The following is a 22,663-nucleotide window of genomic DNA, read 5'->3' as shown; positions in this document are numbered from 1 at the left end:
TGCACATTTACTCGACTGCCTCATTCAAAAAATGGGCAAAATACATCCAGAGGCTCACCAGCCGTTCTACTTCGTAGGTTCCTGAAGCAACAAAAAGAGAGACTCACACATGCACAGGGCCCAGGCGTTTCTTTGAGCCCATGCCTTTATTCAGATAGGTGTCATATCCCTATTACAGCGGATGGCCTCAGGGAGGCCTTTGACTTCACCCCAATTACTATTCTGTCCTGTGTCAACCAATGCCACCCTGTCCCCAAACGAAGAGGCATGAGAGCTGCTGCTCCCTGCTGGAAGGAGCCCACGCTTTTCCTTTCCCAGGTATGAGTGATGGTGTCCATACACAGACCTTGTAGTAGCTGTAATCCCTTGCCGGGTACATACCATTTTTATTCTGAAACACTTTTATGCCTCAACTCATTTTATATTTCATATGCTCTCTCCTGGTGTTTGGCAGATGGCGAAATTGATGTGCAAGGACGCAGCGAGCTGGCGGGCCCCCCCACCCTTCACACCAGCCAGATGCCATTAGCAGGAAGGAGCATTTCCTCTCTAGGACAGAATGGGTGGGGCCTCACATGGCTCACTCCAGGCTGCTCTCATTTGCATTTATGAGCTTAGCCTCAGAAGGGCAGCAAGATGAATGATGCCAGGCGTTCTGAAGTCCAGAAAGCACCATACAAATGCCTGGCAGTGTACCCATTGCTGCAGTCCTTACATTTTTGTTTTTGTTTTTTTCCCAGAGCCCAGGACCGAACCCAGGGCCTTGCACTTTGTAGGCAAGCGCTCTACCACTGAGCTAAATCTCCAACCCCCCCTTACGTTTTTTTAATGCAGAGACTAGGAAGTGTTGAACACTGGATTCCTGTGGGCAGCCTCAATGGTTCACTCTCCCAAGAAGAAGAGAGCCAGACCTCTCTCAAGTTAATAATGTCTATCCTTCTTGCTCTAAACTCAAGCCAAAGCCAAATGTCCTGAACTGCCATTAATTCCCTAAGATGTCCTCAAGTTTGCCTCTTTCTTCCCTGGCCTTTGCTACAGCCCTCATCCCTTACCACTCTGATGGAACCTCATGGTTTCTATTGCCCCTCAAGTCCGTTCTTCTGGGATCTCAGAGCACACCAGACACAGGACCACTGCTGCTGCTTGGAGGGAGATGAGGTCCTGGCTCTCAGCCAGACTCCCTATTTAGCTAAAGTCTGTCTCACTGTTTCTACCACATCCCCATATGACACCCATTTTGCATTGCATGGCTGACATTGCATGGTTGACAAGGTAAACACCCTGCCACACTTGCTTGTGTTGATCATGATGCTGAATGTTGTCTGTGAGTATGTGATATTGGGAATTGAACCCCGGCCTTGTACATACTAGGCAAGCATTCTGCCACTGACCTACATATGCAGCTCCTGTGTTGATCATGAAAACCACCTCTGTGCCTCCCACACTCTTCCAGACCTTGCTCCGATGTCACCTGGTTAGCAAAGACTACTTTCCCACACCACCCAGACCTGTTGCTGACTTGGGCAGTTTCTGCCTGGGGGCTCGGTGAGAAAAGTGTGTTTGTATCTATCTACTGTATTGGATAGAGTGCTCTCAGAGATGGGGGTCGGTATTTTGTTCATCACTGGCCCTGGCACCTTGCCTGCCCTCGGCAGATGCTCTGGAAATGTTTGCCAAACTGAGAGCAAACATTAGGAATGTTTACACTGTGCTAAATGCCCAAGATCTTGCCTGGCATCTGAAGCCCCTGCTTAGAAGAGTCAGGCAGCGTCGCATTCCCACCTGCAAAAGCCTGCTTATTGGAACAACAAACAAGTCATCAGTGCAAGCCCTCCTACCACTGGAGGACAGGGGAAGGGCCTACCTGGAGACCATGCAGGTCTCTGTCCCCAGCCAGATTGGGCCAGCAGCTGCCTGGCTGGCTCACAAGGAAGAAGGGCTCAGAGAAGGTGGCCTTTCCCCGGGGAACCCCTAGCAGAGCACAGAGAACCAGGAGGGGAGTCAGTTTGTTGCCCAGAGCAGCAGGGTCGGCTCCCTTGTATTTCCACAGTGAGTGCAAACAGTAAACAAGGCCAGCTTCGGATGGAGGAGACAAAGGAGATGCTCTGGAGCCCAGAGTCCCAGACAGCCTCACCCAGCTGCACACTGGCTGTGGATGTGCTGGACCCCTGTCCCCACCGAGTCCCTTCCTTTGCCTGGCAAAAACTCCTGACTAGAATGGAGGGGCTTGATGGCCATCACATTTTCATCAGACCTCCTATGGTGGGCCTCCGTTCATTTCTTCATTGTGAGACCAATAGCCAAAGCATGCCTTAACCAGACACATGAGCAAATACAGAAGGAGGACTTGAAAAAGGGTAACCAGGGTCTGGCAAGGGGCTCAGCAGGCAGGAATGCTGACCACCAGATTTAAGTGTGTGTGTGTTCACACACACACACACACACACACACACACACACACACACACACACACACACAGCTGCAGGTGCCCACGGGGGCGGAGCTGGTGGATCTTCTGGGACTAGAGTTACAGGCAGTTGTGAGCCACTTGTCATCTGTGCTGGGAACCAAACTCAAGTCCTCTAGAAGAGAAAAACATGCTCTTAACTGCTGGACCAACTCTCCAGTCCAATATTAAATATTCTGCTCTCTTTTTTCAATATTTTTTAAATTAAAAAATATTAAAAGTACAACCAACCTCTTCCCCCACCCTTCTCTCTCTCTCTCTCTCTCTCTCTCTCTCTCTCTCTCTCTCTCTCTCTCTCTCTCTCTCTCTCTCTCTCTCGGCTTGTCCAGATAAGGTCTCTCTGTGTAGCCCTGGCTGTCCTGGAACTCGCTCTGTAGACCAGGCTGGCCTTGAACTCAGAGATCCACTTCCCTCTGCCTCCTGTGTGCTGGGATTAAAGGCGTGGGCCACCGCCACCCGCCAAAAGTACAACTTCTTGTTTGTAAGATAGGGTGATGGTCACAGAGGTGTCCATGAAGAGGACAGACAGAGACCTTTGTTCCCAGAACAGCTAGGGAGGAGGTCTTTTGCATGTCACAGAGCCGGTGGGCAGGGCCTGTCAGGAGAGTGACTCTGAGGTGCAGGTGGGCTGAGGTTGTGACTCAGAGGCCTGTGAGGCTCCATGCTGTCAGAGCAGCCCTACCCCCACCCCCTCAGTCCCCAGGGTGCTTTATGGGAAAAGAGGAGTTTCACATGTCCTGGCTGTGTCCTCAGGGATGAGCTAGCCCCTGGGGAATCTCTCCTGGTGGTAGCCAGAAGTTCACAGGTTGCTGTCTGTGGATACTGTCCCCCCAACCTTGTGTGGGGAATGCAGCCACATGGCAAGTGTCAGTGGTACCTGTATCACTCAGGAGGATAAACAGAAGACAGCCAGCATCACCAGAGTGCTGAAACCACACAGAAATGGGGTCAAGGAAAAAAAAAATAGCCACTTACTCCTCTGCAAGGCCCTCCCCACCCAAGATGGGGTGTCAGCACATCTATGGAAGACATGGCATGTCCCCCAGGAGGGTCTGCACATGGCTCTGTGCTAAGTTCCCCTGAGTCCCAATGGTCAGTGAGACTCAGTGGTTCTCTTCTTGGGAAGCCCGGTCCACAGCCATTTAGACCCAAGTAAACATACAGAGGCTTATATTAATTAGAACTGCCTGGCCATTAGCTCAGGCTTACTACCGACTAGCTCTTACACTTAAACTCAGCCCATTTCTGTTAATCTATACGTCGCCATGTTTTCTGTGGCTTTCCCTGTGTGCCATTACCTGATGCTCCCTGGACGGTGGCAGGCTGGCATCTCCTGACTTAGCCTTTTTCTTCCCAGAATTCTCCTTGTCTGCTTATCTCGCCTACACTTCCTGCCTGGCTACTGGCCCATCAGCATTTTATTAAACCAGTGTACAAGAGCATTATCCCACAGCAGGGAATGGGCCTCTCTCCACCCACTCTACCTCTCCCAGGTTCTCCCCAGCTGGGATGGCCTTCCCAAAGCATAAGGTGGACCTTCATGATAGAAGCGCTCCGAGGCAGAGGTTGGGGGAGGCTGGTGCCCATGTCTGGCACTGTCCTGGACCCACCTGGCATCCATGTGTTCCTCTAGCAAGCTCTGTCCTGACTGGAGTGGTAGGTGCCTGATGTGCTGATGGCTGTGGCCACGCCGCGGGATGGAGCTTGGGTGCACCCCTGTGAGTTCCCACTTTCATCTGGGTAAAGGCCTTGGTGGGCACGGATGTCCCCGTGATATTGTGTGGTTTCCCTCTGTGCTCCTCCCGGGTAATACACCTTTCCCACCCAGCACCAGCCATCAGCTTGCAGGCGAAATTTACCTGCCCATCAGCCTACACCATGTGACTGCTCCTCCTCGATGGTGTGCTGAGTCCAGGCCAGTTCAATCTTCAGGAAGTTTACAAGACGGTTAACATAGCCATCACTAAGGCTTAAATTATATAAAATTACAATTAAATAATTATAATGAAAACTAAGTATTCTAAATGCATCACTTCCTAATTATTTTATACATCTCAATCTGTTCTCCTGCAGTTATCTCTGGGCTTTGCATGGGCATGGTGGGAACACTGTATAACGCTGTGCCAGGTCCCAGGGCTTCCCAGCCCCGGGAGTGGTATTTACCCTATTTCTTCTCACCTCAGCTCCAGGCTCTGGGATGTGGTACCCAGGCCAGGCACAGAGAAATAACTGTCTTTATGTAAGAAGCCAGTGTAGCCCCTTCCCATCAGCTCCTTGGGTTCCCCCTCTGATGGTTTTGGGTCAGGAGAACTTCCATTCCTTTCCCCAGGTCCCTGAGCTACTAGACAGTCAGAACAATGGGAGGCAGAGCCAACTTTATAATGACCAGGGTGGATGCTCCCTACCCAGGATCCTGAGAACTGCTGGAAAGGATTTAAAGAGGATAAGAACCTCTTCCAGGGTGGTTGCCCGCCTGAGTTGGGCAGCGCCCGTAGGGGTCTGCAGAGCGCCTCCAGGTGGACAGAGCACTTCGCAATGGTGGCCAAATGGGCTGTACCCTTCCTTGGCTGTCTTCCCTGCTCTGGGCTCCACAGATCCCAAAGGTATTGTCATTCCTGGTCACAGGCCAGGGGAGTGGGGGGGGGGGCTTTCTACTCTCTGAGCCACCCGCTCCCATCACCCTCTGTCAAAGGGTTATGCGCCCTCAGTGCCCAAGTGTGATAGTACCAAGCCGCCGAGGTCTCCTGGATGGTAAAAATCGTAGTCCCGGTCCGCTCCTGGGCCTTAAGGCCACAAAATCGAGCTAAGCACTCCAGCTCCCTCTACACACCTGCAGGGGAAGGACCAGGCTAGTCTCCCGCGCCCACGCACTCTGAGCGGGGATAGCCTCGCCGCAGGGCCGGACCAGGCTGGGGACGGCTTCGCGTTAGACAAATTGGGGGAGGCGCCGCTGGGGCCGAAGCGCTAGGCCTACGCGGGGTCCCCTCCTTCCGCATTAGGCCGGGAGCTGGGGGCTGATGTCTCCAAGCAGCGCCGCGCCGCGCCCCTGGAGTAGGTAATTCCCGCGGAGTTCCGCCTCAGCCAGTGCGGCTCCGGGTGCACGTCCGGTGGAGAGAGAGGCTAGTCCTGGGTCCCAAGGGAGGATTTAGGGGGCGCCTGACGCGAGCCGCTGCGGATTCCTGTGCTCGGTGCAGGGCAGTAGATACGCTGGAGCAGGAGACCCTCACTCTCTCCCTGCACCGAGCCCAGGACAGCCGCGTGCGGGCCGCGGGGTCCCTCTGGCGCCCGGAAGCGGAGGTCTAGCGATGCGTCGGGCGTGCTGGGGCCACGGCGGCTAGCAGCCCGGACTCCGGATGGTTAAATGCCGAGATGTGGAACATAGGCAGTGGAGCGCCCCTGGGGCTTGGGGCTGGGAGGAGGCGTCGGAGAAGACCTGGATAGTGGCTTCTCTGTCAATCCGGCTTCTACATCACCGCCAGCGATGCCCCACTGCCCATATCTGGAATCTCCTGTCCAAGGGCTGCCTGTGGATCCTGGACTCACGGTCGGGACCCAGTCTGGCTCGGCGCCCTGTAAAGGGCTGTGGGGCAACCGATCGCTTGATGGGGGGGGGGCGGGGGGCGGTGCGGTCTGCGGGGCCAGCAGGGCCAGCCTGTAGCTGGGGCTCTTCCAGGCATTTAAAGCCTGATTTGGGTTCTCCCTGCTTAGTTTCCCTTTCTACATAATTGGAGCTTGGGCGAGTTCCCAGGTCCAATTCTGGTTCCGACGTGGGGCGCAAGCTGCAGCCCAGACCCTTGTCCAGAGTCCCCAGAGGCATTGGAACCTGGACTGGAATTCCAGCCAGGCAGCGCCGCTATCCAGAAAAAAAAAAAGAAAAGGAAAAAAGAAAAAAAGAGGCGTGGGTGTGTGGGTGACTGGGTGGGGTGTCTGTAAGAAAACGGTCAGAGGTGCGAAGAAGTCGCTGCCCACCTCTGGGACCCCTTCCCCAAAGTCCAAGAGCGTGAGGAATAGGCTAGGCAGGGATCGTGTGGAACGGTAAGCCCAACACACATACATAGACATACAAAGGGACACACGGACACGCCCAGAGCGCATCCGTACTCTAAGGGAAGGAGCTCCAGGAGGGGCCCCTTTCGGGTGACCAGCCAGCTTCTGGGGCGGCACCTGCCCGGAACTAGGCTGGCTTTGATGGCAGGAAGGGTTCGATCTGCAGATCCGAGAAGGCCCCAGCCTTGACCAGCACATAGTGGGGGTTCTTGCTTCTAGGGCGCGGGGGGGGGGGAGTGGTATTGTTAGGTCCACAAACCCCAGGAGTTGGGAGAAGGGGAATGCAGGAGGGCGGGGAACCAGGACGTGGGAGTTCCCAGCCCCAGGGTGTTCCCTGGCTTTCAGCTCCAAACGGACGTCTATGAACCATGGAGTCACCTCGCTACACCTTTTCTGGACCTCGGCAAGCTGCATGCTGGGCACACCGACGTTGACGATTTGGGGAGAAGAGGGCTGGGAGCGCGCAGAGCCCGCACCCCGCGAGCATTCAGCGAGATCAAGCGAATTGAGCTTGTCTAGTGGCCTTTCTTCTCTTCCGAGGCCCGTCGGAGATTAGGGGCACAGCGTAGGTGCCCCACCATCTAATACAGGCCCACGGCTGATGTCCCCATTGGCCCTGTGTTCTGGGAGCCTTCGGGGAAGCGGCGCGGGCCCGGGCGGGGGCGGGAGTGCGGAGGCGGTGAGAGGGGGCGGCGGCGGATCTGGGAGGGACGAGAGGGTGAGGGCCGAAGTAGCTCCAGTCGCGCTCCCGTGCGACCCCCGCGGCGCCGCGGGGCCCGTCCGCACACAATTAAAGCGGGATTCCTCCCCCGCTGACGTCGGCGGCGCCGAGGCCCCTCCCGCGGCTGCATAAAAGGCGCGGGCTCCGCAGCGCAGGCGGCAGTGGGGGCCGAGGAGCGCGGCTGAGAAGACAGTACAGCTGAGAAGCGCTGAGCCCAGAGCGCGGGCCGCCTGCGGAGCGACTGCCCCAGCCAGCCCGAACCCGGTCTCAGCCCGAGCCCCACCGGAGCCTAGCGGGCCCGGTGCTCCAGGTGTCCGCAGCCATGCTGGCCGGCCGCGCCGCGCGCACCTGTGCGCTGCTAGCCCTCTGCCTCCTGGGCAGTCGGGCCCAGGATTTCGGGCCGACCCGCTTCATCTGCACTTCGGTGCCGGTGGACGCCGACATGTGTGCCGCGTCCGTGGCCGCGGGCGGCGCGGAGGAGCTTCGGAGCAACGTGCTGCAGCTCCGCGAGACCGTGCTGCAGCAGAAGGAGACCATTCCTCAGCCAGAAGGAGACCATCAGGGAGCTGACCACCAAGCTTGGCCGCTGCGAGAGCCAGAGCACCCTGGACGCAGGTCCCGGCGAGGCCAGGTCGGGCGGCGGCCGCAAGCAGCCTGGTTCGGGCAAGAACACGATGGGCGACCTGTCCCGGACGCCGGCCGCGGAGACACTCAGCCAACTCGGGCAAACTTTGCAATCTCTCAAAACCCGACTGGAGAACCTCGAGGTCCGCGTGAGCTGCGGTTCCCCCAACGCGTTGTGCGCCCTTCTGCCCTCACCCACCCCATCCCGACCCGGTCCGCCCCCCCCCCCGCCCTTTCCTTGCCTCCTCCTTGCTGATGTCGGACGGTCTCGGACCCTGCGGGGCGCCGAGCGCGGCCTCTCGCCGGAGCTCCCCGCCTTGCCGCCCCCGCATTCGCCCCGGGGACCGCGCGGCGCGGGCCTTCGCTCACGGTTCCGGCTTCACGCCTAACGGTGTGGTTTTCCCCTGCCCTTGTGCCCCCGCAGCAGTACAGCCGCCTCAATTCTTCCAGCCAGACCAACAGCCTCAAGGATCTGCTGCAGAGTAAGATCGATGACCTGGAGCGGCAGGTGCTGTCTCGGGTGAACACTCTGGAGGAGGGCAAAGGGGGCCCCAAGAACGACACAGAGGAGAGGGTCAAGATCGAGAGCGCCTTGACATCCCTGCACCAGCGGATCAGCGAGCTGGAGAAAGGTAAGGTCTCAGGGGGGACATGCTGCATGCTCTAGGCTCTCTCTAGAGACATTGCCAGGGTCCCGCTCCCTGCCCTGGCCTCTGGTTCCGGACCTACTCTGTAACCCCTCCCCAGTTAGAGCTTCCTGCCCAGTGCCCAGATACCTCCCCTGGGAAGCAGCGGGGCTTAAGAAGGGATTGCACAGTGCAGTCAGGACACTCAACGGTATTTTTTTCAAGTCTAATTTGTTTAATCTTAAGTAACTTTGCACAGTAGCTGTTTCTGGCCCAAGCTTTACTTAGTAATTGGAAAGCCTTGCTTCTGCTGGAATCTGTCACCAACAAAGAGCTGGACACCAGCCCTCTTGGGCCATTGAGTGTCTTTGCTCCCAGTTGCCCAGTGCTCCTGGTGTCCTGGTCCAGGTCCCTCTCTCCACCTTGAGCCCTCTTTCAATTTTTCCCCCCAGTGGCTCATCTTTCATGCCCCTGCATTTGCCCTGGTCATGAACTCAGCTGGCCCCCAGCACCTGCCTGGGTGTACTGATTAGTTGCGCCCTCGAGTCACAGAAATCAAACAAGGTTGTAAAAGGAGGAGGGGGCAGCCTAGCTCAGAGCAGGGCCACGTGATGCTGCCCGGACTGCAAAATGTGCCGGCTGGATTTAAACAGTGCCATCTTAAGGCGTGTTATGTAACTGAAAAAACATCAAGGGAAAGAGGGACCTAAGAAGGGAGGGGTGGGAGATTCAGGAAAGGAAAACACTCCTGAGAGATGCCAGTTCTGCCCCACCCCCAATCTACCAGCCTGAATGGGGAGGGTCTGCAATAAGGACTAGCCCTGCTCAATTGCTCTCTTGGCTTGGGGAATGTTGTTTCTGTCTTGTTCTGCTGCTTTCTAGAAGTCACTCTTAATTTGGGGACCAGGTTCTTCCTGGGCTCTGGGGCAGGGGTAAAGCCAGGAGCTGGCAGGGCAGATACATTCCTTGGCTCTAAAAGGGTGAGTATCCACTGCTCAACAGGACCTGTTTCCTAGGAGTCAGTCACAGCAGGTCCAGGGCCAGCCACAGGAGGTGTAGAGGTGGGGGTGAGGATTAGACATGCCAGGAGGATGCTGGTTAGCAGTCAAGAAACTGGTTGCGGGCTGGGGTGGGACTGGGCCTGGAGCCTGAGTTTCCAGGAAGCTCATCGGAGGCTATGTGGCATCTTCAAAGCCTCACTTGGGGGCTCTGGTTCAAGGAAGGCTGATTTCCCCTGCTGTCCTGCCTCTCAGTAGGCTCCAGGCCGCATCCCCAGGGGAGTTGGTGGAGATCTGCAGCTCCTGAAGGATACATGGAGTTGTGCAAAGGACCGAGTGACTGGCTGTAGCATGTCCCGGCCTCAGTGCAGGAGACAGGCAGTAGGGAATGGTGGAGATTGAGAGAAAGGCCCAGTCCAATCAAGAGGTTCTATAAACACCATCATCATCTAAATCAGGTCGGCCCCCGAGGGGGCTGCTCAGAAGGGAGCTAGCCTGGTTCCTCCTTGCCCTGCAGCCGCACCTTCTCCGTCATTTGGCCAGTGTGCACTGAAGTGGACCCGTCCCTCTCCTCTGCAGCCAGAGGCAGCTTCACAGTCTGTCCTTTGCTCTTCCCCTGCCTCGGTCTCCCCGGGGATGGTACCATGTGGCAACAAGAGCTGGCCAGGCCCAGAGTGCGGAGACCTTGGGTCAGCTTTTTGCCAGCTGGCCCTGTTCCCTGTCTGCATCACGGGACTCGATGGGGACCAAACAGGACTCACACCATAAGCACTTGGTCAAGGTACAAGATGGCAGGGCTCATCTTGTCCTCCCTAGGTCAGAAAGACAATCGCCCCGGGGACAAGTTTCAGCTAACATTCCCACTGCGGACCAACTACATGTATGCCAAGGTGAAGAAGAGCCTGCCGGAGATGTACGCCTTCACCGTGTGCATGTGGCTCAAATCCAGCGCAGCGCCCGGAGTGGGCACACCCTTCTCCTACGCTGTGCCTGGGCAGGCCAACGAGCTGGTCCTCATCGAGTGGGGCAACAACCCCATGGAGATTCTCATTAATGACAAGGTAATGCCACCACCCTGACAGGACCCTGGGGTGTTATCAGAGCTGCGTGCCCACACACAGCTTATGGGACTGCAGGCCTTCCGGAACCCTGGGGTGTGGGGGTGCTTATCAAGGCTGTGATTCTGAGAAAAATGTCTGCCCAGCAAGACTGAGAGAGGTGGAGGCTGAATCGGATCAGAAATGGGGAGGGACATCTTCACCTGCCCTCACTGGAAAACAAGGAGAGCTGGAACATTCCAGAAAGAGGCCTTAGCTGGAGGAGGGGAGGGAGGGGGGAGGGAGGGGGAGGGATGGTAGGCGACAGTCCTGGGAATGTTCTAGTCCGTCCTGCTGACACTTTGGCTCCTCCTCCCTGGCTGGTTGACTGGCTGAGGCTTTCCGTATTTGGTGACTGTAGATACTCTGGTGCTAGAGGCTCTCCTTCATCTACATCTGTCTCCCTTTGGCCCTGCTCTCAGGAAGAGGCCAGCCCCCTCCCACCAGGAGACAACAGTTTTCTCTGTAGCCAGCTTAGCTCCACCCTGCCCCTCCCTCCGGGTCAGCTTTCAGCCGCCTCCTCTCCACTCCAGCACCTGGAGTGAATGGCTCAAACCTGGCTAGGAACAGCATCAAAAGACCCTTGAATGCATTGCACTTTCCTGGACCTTTTGGGATCTGACTTGTGCACTGTCCCCCTGCCTAGGGTGGATGGGGGTATGAAATTCTGCTTCACACCATTCTCACAGCCTCACTCAGGTTCTCTGCAGGGGCTGATTGCAGGTAGTGTAGACCAGAGGACCTAATAGTTGGGATTGGAATGCTGAGAAGGATGAGAGACCCAGTAGGGACTCCTTGGCAAAGGTCCTTGGTTTCCAGTGGGATCCCAGGCCCATCCATGGGTGGGGCTGGCAGATGCTAAACACATCTGAAGGGGTGGTGCTGATGCTGGGAGAGTTCAGTAACAGCCCCACAAGAATTGTAAAGTGGGGTGAGGAGTACCGCGGTGGGACTTGTGAGCATCTTCAGCTCTGGGTAGCACTGGGCTATCCATAATGTGTGCCATCCTCCTTCCTAGGTGGCCAAGCTGCCCTTCGTAATCAATGATGGCAAGTGGCACCACATCTGCGTCACCTGGACCACCCGGGATGGGGTCTGGGAGGCCTATCAGGATGGTACCCAGGGTGGCAATGGAGAGAACCTGGCTCCCTATCACCCCATCAAACCACAGGGTGTGCTGGTGCTGGGCCAGGAGCAGGTACCTACCTGGGAAGAGGGTGGGGGAAGGGGAAGTGGGGTGTGTGTGCATGAATGTGTGCTCAGGGAGCAAGTTATGCCACAGTTCAGGTAAAATCTGCTCTGGTGGACTTCAGGAAGCTCCATGGGAGTGGGCCCCCGTCCCAGCACTCCTGGGAACTGCAGCAGGCCTCTCTTTGGCATGGGAAGCCCAGTTCCACTTTTAGCAATGAATAATTTAGTTCCTGTGAAGTGGTTCATCTCCCGCTGGGCACCAGCACCTGGGAGGGAGATGAAGGGGCAGGAAGTCAAGTCTTCCATTCCTGTTGGGATGTCTTTCAGCAGATAGGATGTTTGAGAGGGTCTGAGACACTGCTGCCTTCCTTGGCTGCCATGGCCTTCGCTGAGTCCCCCACTCATTATTGCCCAGGGGACTGGCTGTGTGAAAAGTGGTATGTCAAGGCCTGCAGGGGATGTGATCTGTATCCAGAGTGCGCTGGCACCAATCCCTTTCCTAGGCTCCTCTCAGAGAGGGACAGGTGAAATGTCTTGAAGATCCAGGTGCAGGAGAGCAAATAGTACTAAGCGCACGGTGTGAGGGGAGCAGCCCCTGATGGGGAGGGAGGCATGGATCCCCAGGCTCATCCCTAACAGTGGGCTGCTCAGCTAGGCCCCTGGATCACCCAGGCAACCCCCTCTTCTCTCCCATCTCCTGCTCTTCTCCAAAGGACACTCTAGGCGGAGGGTTTGACGCCACCCAAGCATTTGTGGGTGAGTTGGCCCATTTCAACATCTGGGACCGCAAGCTGACCCCCGGGGAGGTGTACAACCTGGCCACCTGCAGCAGCAAGGCCCTCTCGGGCAATGTCATCGCCTGGGCCGAGTCCCAGATCGAGATCTTTGGTGGAGCCACCAAGTGGACATTCGAGGCTTGTCGCCAGATCAACTGAAGGCTTCGGGCTAGGGCTGAGCCCCCAGCCCCACGCCTGCCCACCCTGCTTGTGCGGTGATGACCCATCGTCTCCCCCCACCCCCAGGAATGACTCAAGGCCATGGCCCCTGCACACGCACACGCACACAGCCTGGTTTGTCCTCCTTGTGCACACGAAGCAGTCCCGGCTCTTCTTTGGCCCTAAGGACACCCCACTTCTCCCTAGGAGCCCTACTATCTCCCGGGCATGCCTAGCTAAAGCAGGCAACATCAGCTTTGACAATGCAGAATTAGGTGAGAGAGAGAGAGAGAGTGTGTGTGTGTGTGTGTGTGTGTGTGTGCACACGCGTGTGTGCGCGTAGGGGAGGCTTTTCTTTTAAGATGAGATAGTTCGTCCCCTCCTTTCTTTGTGGTTTTTGTACGTTCTGATGGGTCAGCTGCCTGTGTGCCTTGGGGCTGGCGCCGTTTCCTCAGCACACGTATTTATCCTCATTTGCAGACCTTTGTGGGAGGGACAGAGCTCTCTGTTGATGGAAGTCAGAATAGTTTGTTAAGGCTGGGGGACCTTCCCGCAGGAAGTTTTGTTTGGGGTAAGTGGATTCTCTGAAAATCGGGGGCCGTTGTCCTGGGATGGCACCGCCGAGGCATCACCCCCCTCCCCCTGCCCGAGTCAGATTGTCGGTTGTCTGTATCTGAGGGTAGAGTACGCCACTCAGCAGCTCTGTCCCAGGACTGCTCCTGACCCTTGACCTTCCTGCCTCTTCCTATCACTCAAGACTGGGACCTGTTATTCCCTTTCAGCCTCCAAAGCTGTGCTACTTCAGCCCAGTGGTTCTGAGAAGGGAGTGCCCCACCAGAGTCCCAGGACACAGGGCCTTGGCACCCCCCCTTCTCCCTCTGGTGGAGAAGCCAGAGGCTTCAAGTGGGATCTCACGTGCTTGATCTCAGCTCCAGAGGGCACTGAGACTTGACCCACAGTCCATGGGAATGCCTTCCCATGGCATTTTTCACAGCCATACTCCCCAACACACCCAGGCCCAGGTGAGCTAGCTCAGACCCCTCTCAGGGGCCAGGGGCTCAGAAACCTCTCATGTGGAGCCTGCTGGCCAGGGCGGGGCGTGCCATCCACTCCTGCATCTCATGGGGTACAAGCCCTGCAGCAGCCCCAACCTGCCACCGGCCTGTGACACCAAGCCTGTGGCTTTTCCTTATCGAAAGCAGCATGAGCACCACCTTCTGAGGAGAGGGACAAAATGTGTGTGTGCACATGTGTCTGTCGAATGATGGAGAACGCCAAGGAGGCCGTGTCCAGGTGGGGTGGGCCCCTGCTTTGTTTCCCCCACTCTGTGGGCACATGCCCAATGACACCTGGACTGTGTCTCCAGTAGCCTGACTAGCAAAAGGCTGGCAAGTCTTTCTAGAAACCTACGCACTGCCTGGCTCGTCTGCAGCTGCAGACGCTTCCTCTCCGGGAGCAGGGCTTGCACCTGCTCTTCCTCCAGGGGCACCTGTCTCCTTCCATACAGGTCCATGTTGTGTCTGAGCTAGTGCATCCGTGTGTGTCTCTGTGCTGTCTTGTCACTGTTGTTGTGGGTGTCTGCACGGTTCCCCCGTCACTGCTCTGTGGCGCGTTGCTCTCAGAGCCAGCCAATCCGGCAGTGTGCCACTTGTCGTCCAGCAGTGGCTTTTTCTTAGATAATTGTGCTTCCTCAGCGCCCTTTGGGTTGTGGCATCCTTGGATCTGTGGGGATCTTCTGTGTTTGCATGTACCTCAGGGTGGTGTGTCCCTTGCTCCCTTGGTCCAATGCGTGTCCCCTTGCCTGCATGGACTTCTCTGGTTCTGTGTTGTGTGTTGAGTGCCACCCAGTGTTCTGTGATCACCCATGTAGCTACTGAAAAACGGCTGGGTAAGCAAGCCAGGGGTGTTGGGGAGGTCAAGAGAGATCAGCGTCCCTCTTCCCTCCTTCTCCCCAGACATAGCAAGAAGCATCTCTAACATCTAGGTTGAGAACAAGCCTGAATGGTACCCATGGTTGGGAGAGAGAGCGCGTGAGCTCGGAATCAACTTTCCAGACCAGATAGAGCCCCACCCTTACTTCAGCCGTCTGGGAGCCAACACCAGGCAAGGCCCAGAGCCGGCTGTGCCCGGTGCACTCCTGCCAACCCCTGCCACCAGCCCCAGCCCCTGCCAATGCGGACCCCAGACCGCCTGCGCCCAGACGGGTGGGGTGGGAGCTGTCCGCTCAGGACCACAAGCCATCCTCTGCCCTGGCTTAGAGGGCAGAGCACACCCCGATGCTTCTGCCTCCGCCCCTTCATCTCTCAGCTCCTCTCCCTTCTCCTCTCCCCTGCGGCACCCATGGTGCCAGGGACAGAAGCTGACATCTAGCTCTTGCCCTGCCCCTAACTGGAGTCTGTGCCAAGCCCCTCCCCTCCGTCACTGTGCTCACACTTGGCACTTCGCTGGCCCCGAGAAAGCTAACGACAGCCGCAAATCTAACCCACATATTTTCCATCGACTCCGTAATCTGACTGATGTCCCCTCTTGCACTGAATAATACATGCCTCTCTCAGGTAAGCCATTTTATAAAATAAGAGATAAAATGCACTGTCGAGACAGTGTTTGCTTCTGCCGATGGTGTCCGACAGCACCCTGGGCATTAGGGTAGGAGAGCTGCCACGGAGGCCCCAGGCCCGAGGGGCTGGGAGCCCGCCTGAATTGTAAGCCTTCTTGCTTTTGATAACACAGTATTATTTCTCTTACTGAAGAAGAAAAAGTTTATTACCAAACAAGAGTATTTTTATGAAAGAATAGGACAAACCTATAAATTATCTCAACCTATATCTCCCTTGAAAAATACTTTCAGGCTCCATCAAAATGTAGGACTGAAAGCGTGTATTTTGGCAGAAAGATACATTTTTGTATGCTTTCTTTTCCTTTTGTAGATTCCCAACTTATTTTCTAAGACTGCAAAGATCACTTTGTCACCAGCCCTGGGACCTGAGACCAAGGGGTTGTCTTGTGGGCAGTGAGGGGGAAGGAGAGGCTGGCCTGAGGTTCACAGTCACTCCAGTGAGCTCCAATAAGGGGCCACCAGGTCTTGAAGGTGTGTTGGGGACCAGGAGGTTAAAAAAAAAAAATAAGCCTTTGATGGTGGGTTCTTTGTCTTGGAACTGACTGGTTATGTGAGACAGGATGAGGATTTGGATACCAGTTCTGAGCTTGATAGAAGACACGAGGGTTATGCTGGCTAACACAAGGGCATCACGTCCTTAGTAATTCGTCATGATTTCATCTAAACACAGCGTGTGAACTTACTCAGCTGACGATGGGAATTGTATTGCTTCTGTGCGCAGTGGACTTCCGTGCAATCTGTTCAAAAGGGAACAAGTCATTGAGGAGAAACAAAAGCCCAATACTTAGAGTCCCAATTTTGTCTTATTTGCCAAAAAAAAAAGAGCAACCCCCTAGAGTTGATATTGTTACAATGTACATACTGTAAACTATGAAAGAATCGATGTATCTTACTTTTTCATTATTTGCTAACCAAAGCTGTACATTTTTCATACGATCTGCAGCCTTTTGAGTATCAAAGGGGTAAACACCATCAGCCATTCTGGAAATGCACTATTTATACTGGTAACCTTGCTTTTTTTCCCCCCATTTTCTTGCTGAGATGACATGAATTGTTGAGTTTATTTTTACACAGTAAAGAGTGAAGAAAGACTGTGGTCTCATTGGACTCTCTCTCTGTGTGTGTGTGCGCGCGCGCGTGTGCGCATGTGCAAGAACGTGTGGGTAAATGTGTGCACATGTGAAGGCCAGAGTTCACACTGGTGTCTTCCTCGGTTCCTCTCCACCCTTTTCTTTCTTAAGATTTGTTTTTACTTTACGTGTGGGTGTCTTGCCTGCATTTGTGTGTGTATGTGCCTGCCTGGTGTCAGCAGAAGCTGGGAAAATGGCTCAGATCCCCTGAACTGGAGTTACAGGTCAGTTGTGAGCTACCATGTGGATGCTGGGAGCTAAAGCCAGGTCCTCTGCAAGAGCAGGTAGTGCTCGTGGCTCCTGAGTCATTTCTCCAGACCCCGAACTGCCACTGAAGCTGGAGACTACCAATTCCGCTAGACTGGATGGTCATTGAGAGCCATGGATCTGCCTGTCTCTGCCCCCTCGAAAGCTCTGGGGTTCCAGCCACTACACCTAGCTTTTTGTGGGTTCTGGGATCTGAACTCGGGTCCTTCTGCTTGCCGGCAGGCACTTTACCCACTCAGTCATCTCCCTGGCCTTCTTACCGTCCCTTCTAAAACTTGCCAAGGTTGTCAGCTAGGACATGGGACCCTAGCTGTGTTATTGTGTTAGCGCTGCTCTGTGTCCCTCTATAGGCCCATAACCCTCTGGGATGTTGGGGTGAGGGTTCTGCATCTCCCAGGGGCCGCTGCACAGAGGCAGAAAGCCAAGGAGATTTCCAAAACATGGCTGGCTTCGAACTCATCGAGATCTGACTGCTTCTGCCTCCTACCTAATGCCTTTGTAAATGCATTCAAAACTAGAAACAAGCCAGGCATGGTGGTACAGGCCTTGGGAGGCAGAGCCAGGCAGATCTCTGTGAGTTTCAGTCCAGCCAGAGCTACACAGTGAGACCCTGACTCAAGAAACAGCAACAACAAACCCCACAGCCTAGAAACAAACTGTCCACGGTTGTCAAACCTGATCTGGGCTCATTGGCAAGTGACATCCAGGCCAGAAGGAAGTAGCTAGCCTTGTACCCGCACAGGCCTGTGCAAATGTCTGGGTGGGGGTACAGGGGCTCAGAGTGCCAGAGCCAGAGGGGGTCCCAGGAGCCTCTGGAATACACAAAGCTGTTTTGTCTTGCATACTTTTGGAGGTGGGGGACTCACTACCTTTTGCTGCCTGGGTCGGGGGGAGGGGCAGCCTCCAGCAGCACAGGGCTCAAAGGGAAGCCACAGAGGCAGCGCACACTAAGACTTTTCTATCTGGGTGGGTAAAAGGAAAACACACACTCTTCATGGTTTCCTTCTTTATTCTCTATTTTTCTATGTTCTTCAGTATTCTTTTTACTGTATACTTTTTTTCTACAGACTATATAACCCAACAAAGTTTTTCAGGCAATATGGAAATTATAATGTGGTTACATTATGTTTTTCAAGTGAATGAATATAAAATAAACAGTAAACAGCAGCATGTTTTCCATATCCCCTTACATGATTAAACATTTAGCCGGGCAATGGTGGCACACGCCTTTAATCCCAGCACTCGGGAGGCAGAGCCAGGTGGATCTCTGTGAGTTCAAGGCCAGCCTGGCCTACCAAGTGAGTTCCAGGAAAGGCTCAAAGCTACACAGAGAGACCCTGTCTCGAAAAACCAGAAACAAAACAAACAAACAAACAAAAAACAACAACAAAAACATTTATGTATTGCAGATGAAAAACAAATTATCCCAAGAACCCACATACATTCATACCCAATCAACTTGTTATAAATTAACCGTGTGGGAAAGCAAGGTATTCCTCTCAGTCAGGTCTTTTACTGGCAGGCTGCATTTTGCAGTTACAAAGAAAGGGCCAATTACTTTATTATTTATATTGAAAGGCATTAAAGGAATCACAAACCTAAACTTTTATATATATGAAAAAGAATCAGTGAGCTGTACTTTAAATCTTTAGGGTGCAATCCCACTCATCAATAGTTTTTTTATATCAGGAGACTGAGGGCAGAAATGGTACAAGGAATTAATCATCACCTTTGATCATCAACCAACCCTAGCAAGGAAAGCATGTTAGCTAGTAACAATTGGGCTGCTTTGCATTTTTGACCTCTGCTATATGTCCTTGTGAAGTTAAGATTGTTTTCTGGCATCTTTCATCTCAAAGCTATTATCAAAACATCTGATCTAACCTGAAGTTATTTTAAGGCTTTGTTTCAGCTAATGATGCACACCAAAACCTGTGAATACATCTCCCAACATTAAGATTAGAAGAATGTAAACTAGCTGGGCTACTGGGACTCAATTTTTTTTTTTTTTAAAGATTTATTTATTATGTATACAGCATGTATGACTGCAGGCCAGAAGAGGGCACCAGATCTCATTATGGATGGTTGTGAGCCACCATGTGGTTGCTGGGAATTGAACTCAGGACCTCTGGAAGATCAATCAGTGCTCTCAACCTCTGAGCCAACTCTCCAGCCCCTCAATTGCCTTTCTTAATCATTAACCTAAGCCACAGTCTTTATGGCTCCTCAATAGAAACTCATGTATTCTAGCTGTGTGACACTTCCTTATTTTTATTTTTATTCATCAAAACTCTGTATAAACTAACATTAGTATCTATCAGATAGTATGGTTTAGGAAGAAATCGTCTTCATAATAGTCCACAGGTAAAAATGCCCAGTAGAATGGGATGTTTCAGTGAGATAAACACATTACATTACAGGCAGTGGAGCTCTCCCCACACCCATTCACACCATGCCAGATACCAGAGAAAGATGGCAGCAGCAGACATGTGAAGGCACAGCAGAAGCAAAAGACTTTCTGGAGTCTGTGGTCTCAGGGCCTTGCCTATCCAAGGTTCACCCATCAGGGATTTGCCTCCAGGTGGGCTGACACCCGAAGTCAACTGCCACCCACTGCTCCTCTGACAGTTTGTGCAGCTAGATTCCTTCCCAGGAGATGTAATTCCCATCTACCCCTCCTCCTTCTAAGGTCTCAACAACACACTGTGGTATGATTCCACCAAAGTTCATTCTGAGAAGCCAATGAGTTTATTGAACTTACTTATAGAGCATGGGTGAGGGGTTATTGAAGTGTGAGCACCTCTTCAAAGACCACACTGGAAAATCTACCCAGCAGGGATGAAGGCTTCCCCATAGCCACATGAATGGAGCCCTCCTCCTAGTCTTTCCTGGCCTGTATACTCTAGCCTTCCCCAAGACTACCTATAATTAGGGCAGATTTGTATACAACAGGTGGCAGAGAGTTAAGGGATACATAGGTGAGGGTCTTGTGACCCTCCAGCCCCTCTGTGAGGGGATGTAGTCACCAAGCCCAGCTGAGATGATCTTTTGCAAGTGGGCACAGCTGATCTCATGGTGCACAGTTGTTCAGCCTGGAGTTCTCATACAACAGTGGTTTCCAAACAGCTTGGGCCACTTGAGTGTATTTTCTCATCCCTGTTTTCCATTGTGTTCGTTTTCTTACACTGAGCTGAGTTTCCACCTCTCCATGAGCCTGAGGCATCTGTGCCTCCCAATCTTCACTACCCTGTCCTCACCTAGCCAGCCTCACCAATAGCTCCATGCAAAGCAGCCTAACACACTTTCTGGAGCCTCTGGCCTTTCTTCTAACCCTTTTGGTAGGTGAAGGCTAGAGTCTTAAGGAGCATCTAATCTAACTGAGCATGTCTTGGTTTCTTTTCAGTTGCTGTGACAAAATACTCTGATATGAGCACCTGGGGAGTATTTAGCTCACAGTTCTAGGGTGTAATACATCACTGCAGGTGTACACAGGGGCAGAAGCTCCAGACAGCTGGTCATGTTGAATCCATAGTCAAGAAATGAAAGCAGGGGCTGGAGAGCTGGCCCAGTGGTTAGGAACAGTGGCTGCTCTTGTAGAAGACCCAGGTTCAATTCCCAGCACCCATATGTGGCTCACAACCATCTATAACTCCAGTTCCATGAGATCTTTATCCCCTTTGGACCTCAGCCAGTGTTGCACACACATGGTGCACACACAACACCTGTACATGCAAATAAAAAGAAATCATAAGCCGGACAGTGTTGGAGCACACCTTTAATCCCAGCGCTTGGAAGGCATAGACAGCCTGGTCTACAGAGTGAGATCCAGGACAGGCTCCAAAGTTACACAGAGAAACCCTGTCTCAAAAACCAAAAAAGAAGGAAATGAAGGGAGGGAGGGAGGGAGGGAGGAGGGAGGGAGGGAGGAAGAAGAAGGAAGGAAGGAAGGAAAAGGAAGGAAGGAAGGAAGAAAAAAATCTTAAAGAAGCAGAGAGCTTGTGCCCAGCTCCCACTTCCTTTGAACTCTGACTAACGTCTACCCTGTAAAAATAGTTCCACAGGGTGAGTTTTCCAACCTCAGTTTACCCAAATCCCTCACAGGCATGCCCACAAGCCAACCTAATCCACACAGTTCCTTGCTGAGACTCCCATCCCAGGTAATGCCAGATTTTGTCATGTTGACAATAACACTAACATCCCTACCTATCAAATGATTAAGGTCCAGAGAGGCTGTGCAGTGTGTTCAAAGTTGCACAGCTTTAGGGCTGGAAGTAGAACCAGGATTCCTGACTCCAATTTAGTGCCATTTCCTGACCAGCTGGCAGGACTCATCTCACAGGGATGTGGAGCCAGAATGAGGAGGCCTATGCTCCCTTCCTCTCCCTTTACTGCCACACCTGGAGCCTTCCTGGAATTCCTCTCTTTAAGGCTGTCAGCTTTGGGAGGGCTGTATGCTGCCCCCCTTACCCCATTGGCCATTCCCATGAGCCAGTCCCTCCCAGGATGCTGAAAACCCCGAAGATATGGGAGTTGGTGCCAGCAGGAGATGCTCACACTTGGGTGTGGTTTGAGCCAGAAGCTTGGTCTGCAGTGTTGTGCTGTGGTGAGATGGGAACTTCAGGAGACGGGGCCTAGGAGAGGTCCTTAGGCCACTGGGGTAGTGCCCTAGGGAGGGGCTGTGCTGTCCCGGTCACTGGCTCCTGTCTGGCGCGGTGGTTTTTCTCTCTTGCACAGCTACCATGAGATCCCCCCAGCCATAGGTCAGCCGGTCACACATGCTTGGACTTTCAGCCTCCCAAACTGTAGTCAGGGTAAATTTCTTGTTTTTGTTTTCTTTTGGTTTTGGGTTTGACATAGGATCTCACTGTGTAGCTCTGCCTTGTTTAGAACTCCTGTGTAGACCAGGCTAGCCTTAAACTCACAGAGATCCACATGCCTCTTGCTTCTTGACTGCTGGGATTAAAAGTGCATACTACCATGCCTGGCTAACTTCTTGCCTTTGTCAAGTTAGACCACCTAGTTTTTGTTTCATCATATCAATGGAAGTGAGGCTTATGCTTGAGTCCTCCCGAGGTCAGGTGTAGGGAGTCTGTTTCAGACATCTCATCCAGTTCTCAGCTCCTGGCCAGCTCCTAAGAGTCACCTCTCTGTAAACAGTGCAGAGCCTCAGGATCTCAGCCTTGGGCCCCTCATTTCCTCACCTCTTGCCTGGATCTGCATCAGACTCTCACATCTTCTCCCTTGGGCAGTAGAGGAGGCTAGACCGATGCCTGGAGAGTGGGGGAGGGGTAGCTAGAGGTAGTCTGCCACAGGCTGGCACAGGTCTGGCTCTTGCAGCGTACAGCCCCACTGCCATGCCAAGCCTTCAGTGCTCAGGCAAGCTGGCGTGTGCCGGGCCAGACACTCAGCCTCATGCCATAGCAGCCTGGGTGCAGGAGCCCTGCCTTGCTTGCTGCCGTGTCTCTTCCCACAAGGCACCTGGGCGGGCTGTCCCAGAACTTCTCTCCTTTGGTGATCGCTGAGAAGCACATGCACTCCTTTGGCCCTGCATGGTGAACTATCCCCATACCGTCCATATCTCATCCCACACTCCGGTGGTCCCTACCACTCCGGCTCCTGGAAACATTGCGCATAGGAGCAGGGTGATCTGCCTTTGCAGAGCCGCACAGCCCAGTCCCTGAAGTGCCACCAACTCCATCCAAACTCACCACCTGTGCTGGTTAAGCTTGTTTTGTTTTGTCAGTTTGATACATAGTGTCGTTCTGGAAAGTGGGAATCTCCGCTGAGAAAATGCCTCTATTGGCTTGGAAATACTTCTGCGGGGTGTTTTCTTTCTTTCTTTCTTTCTTTCTTTCTTTCTTCTTTCTTTCTTTCCTTTCTTTCTTTCTTTCTTTCTTTCTTTCTTTCTTTCTTTCTTTCTTTCTCTCTCTCTCTCTCTCTCTC

The 22,663-nt window shown here is 53.6% G+C and overlaps 1 protein-coding gene across 1 annotated transcript; it reads left to right on the top strand.

The window, feature by feature from the left end:
* The first annotated feature begins 7,265 nt into the window (after window positions 1–7,265).
* On the top strand, window positions 7,266–16,415 carry Nptx1 (neuronal pentraxin 1). Its single transcript, XM_028853576.2, is given in 6 exon segments — window positions 7,266–7,773; window positions 7,775–8,002; window positions 8,284–8,491; window positions 10,300–10,544; window positions 11,599–11,778; window positions 12,485–16,415. Coding segments are annotated over 6 exon segments (1,299 nt in total). The 5' UTR covers window positions 7,266–7,557; the 3' UTR covers window positions 12,707–16,415.
* The last annotated feature ends 6,248 nt before the right edge of the window (window positions 16,416–22,663 follow it).

This window comes from Peromyscus leucopus, chromosome 8b (genome assembly GCF_004664715.2).
Source record: "Peromyscus leucopus breed LL Stock chromosome 8b, UCI_PerLeu_2.1, whole genome shotgun sequence".
NCBI classification, from domain to species: Eukaryota; Metazoa; Chordata; class Mammalia; order Rodentia; family Cricetidae; genus Peromyscus; species Peromyscus leucopus.
Note: the sequence above shows the minus strand (reverse complement) of the source record. Positions and strands in the feature narration are given on the sequence as shown.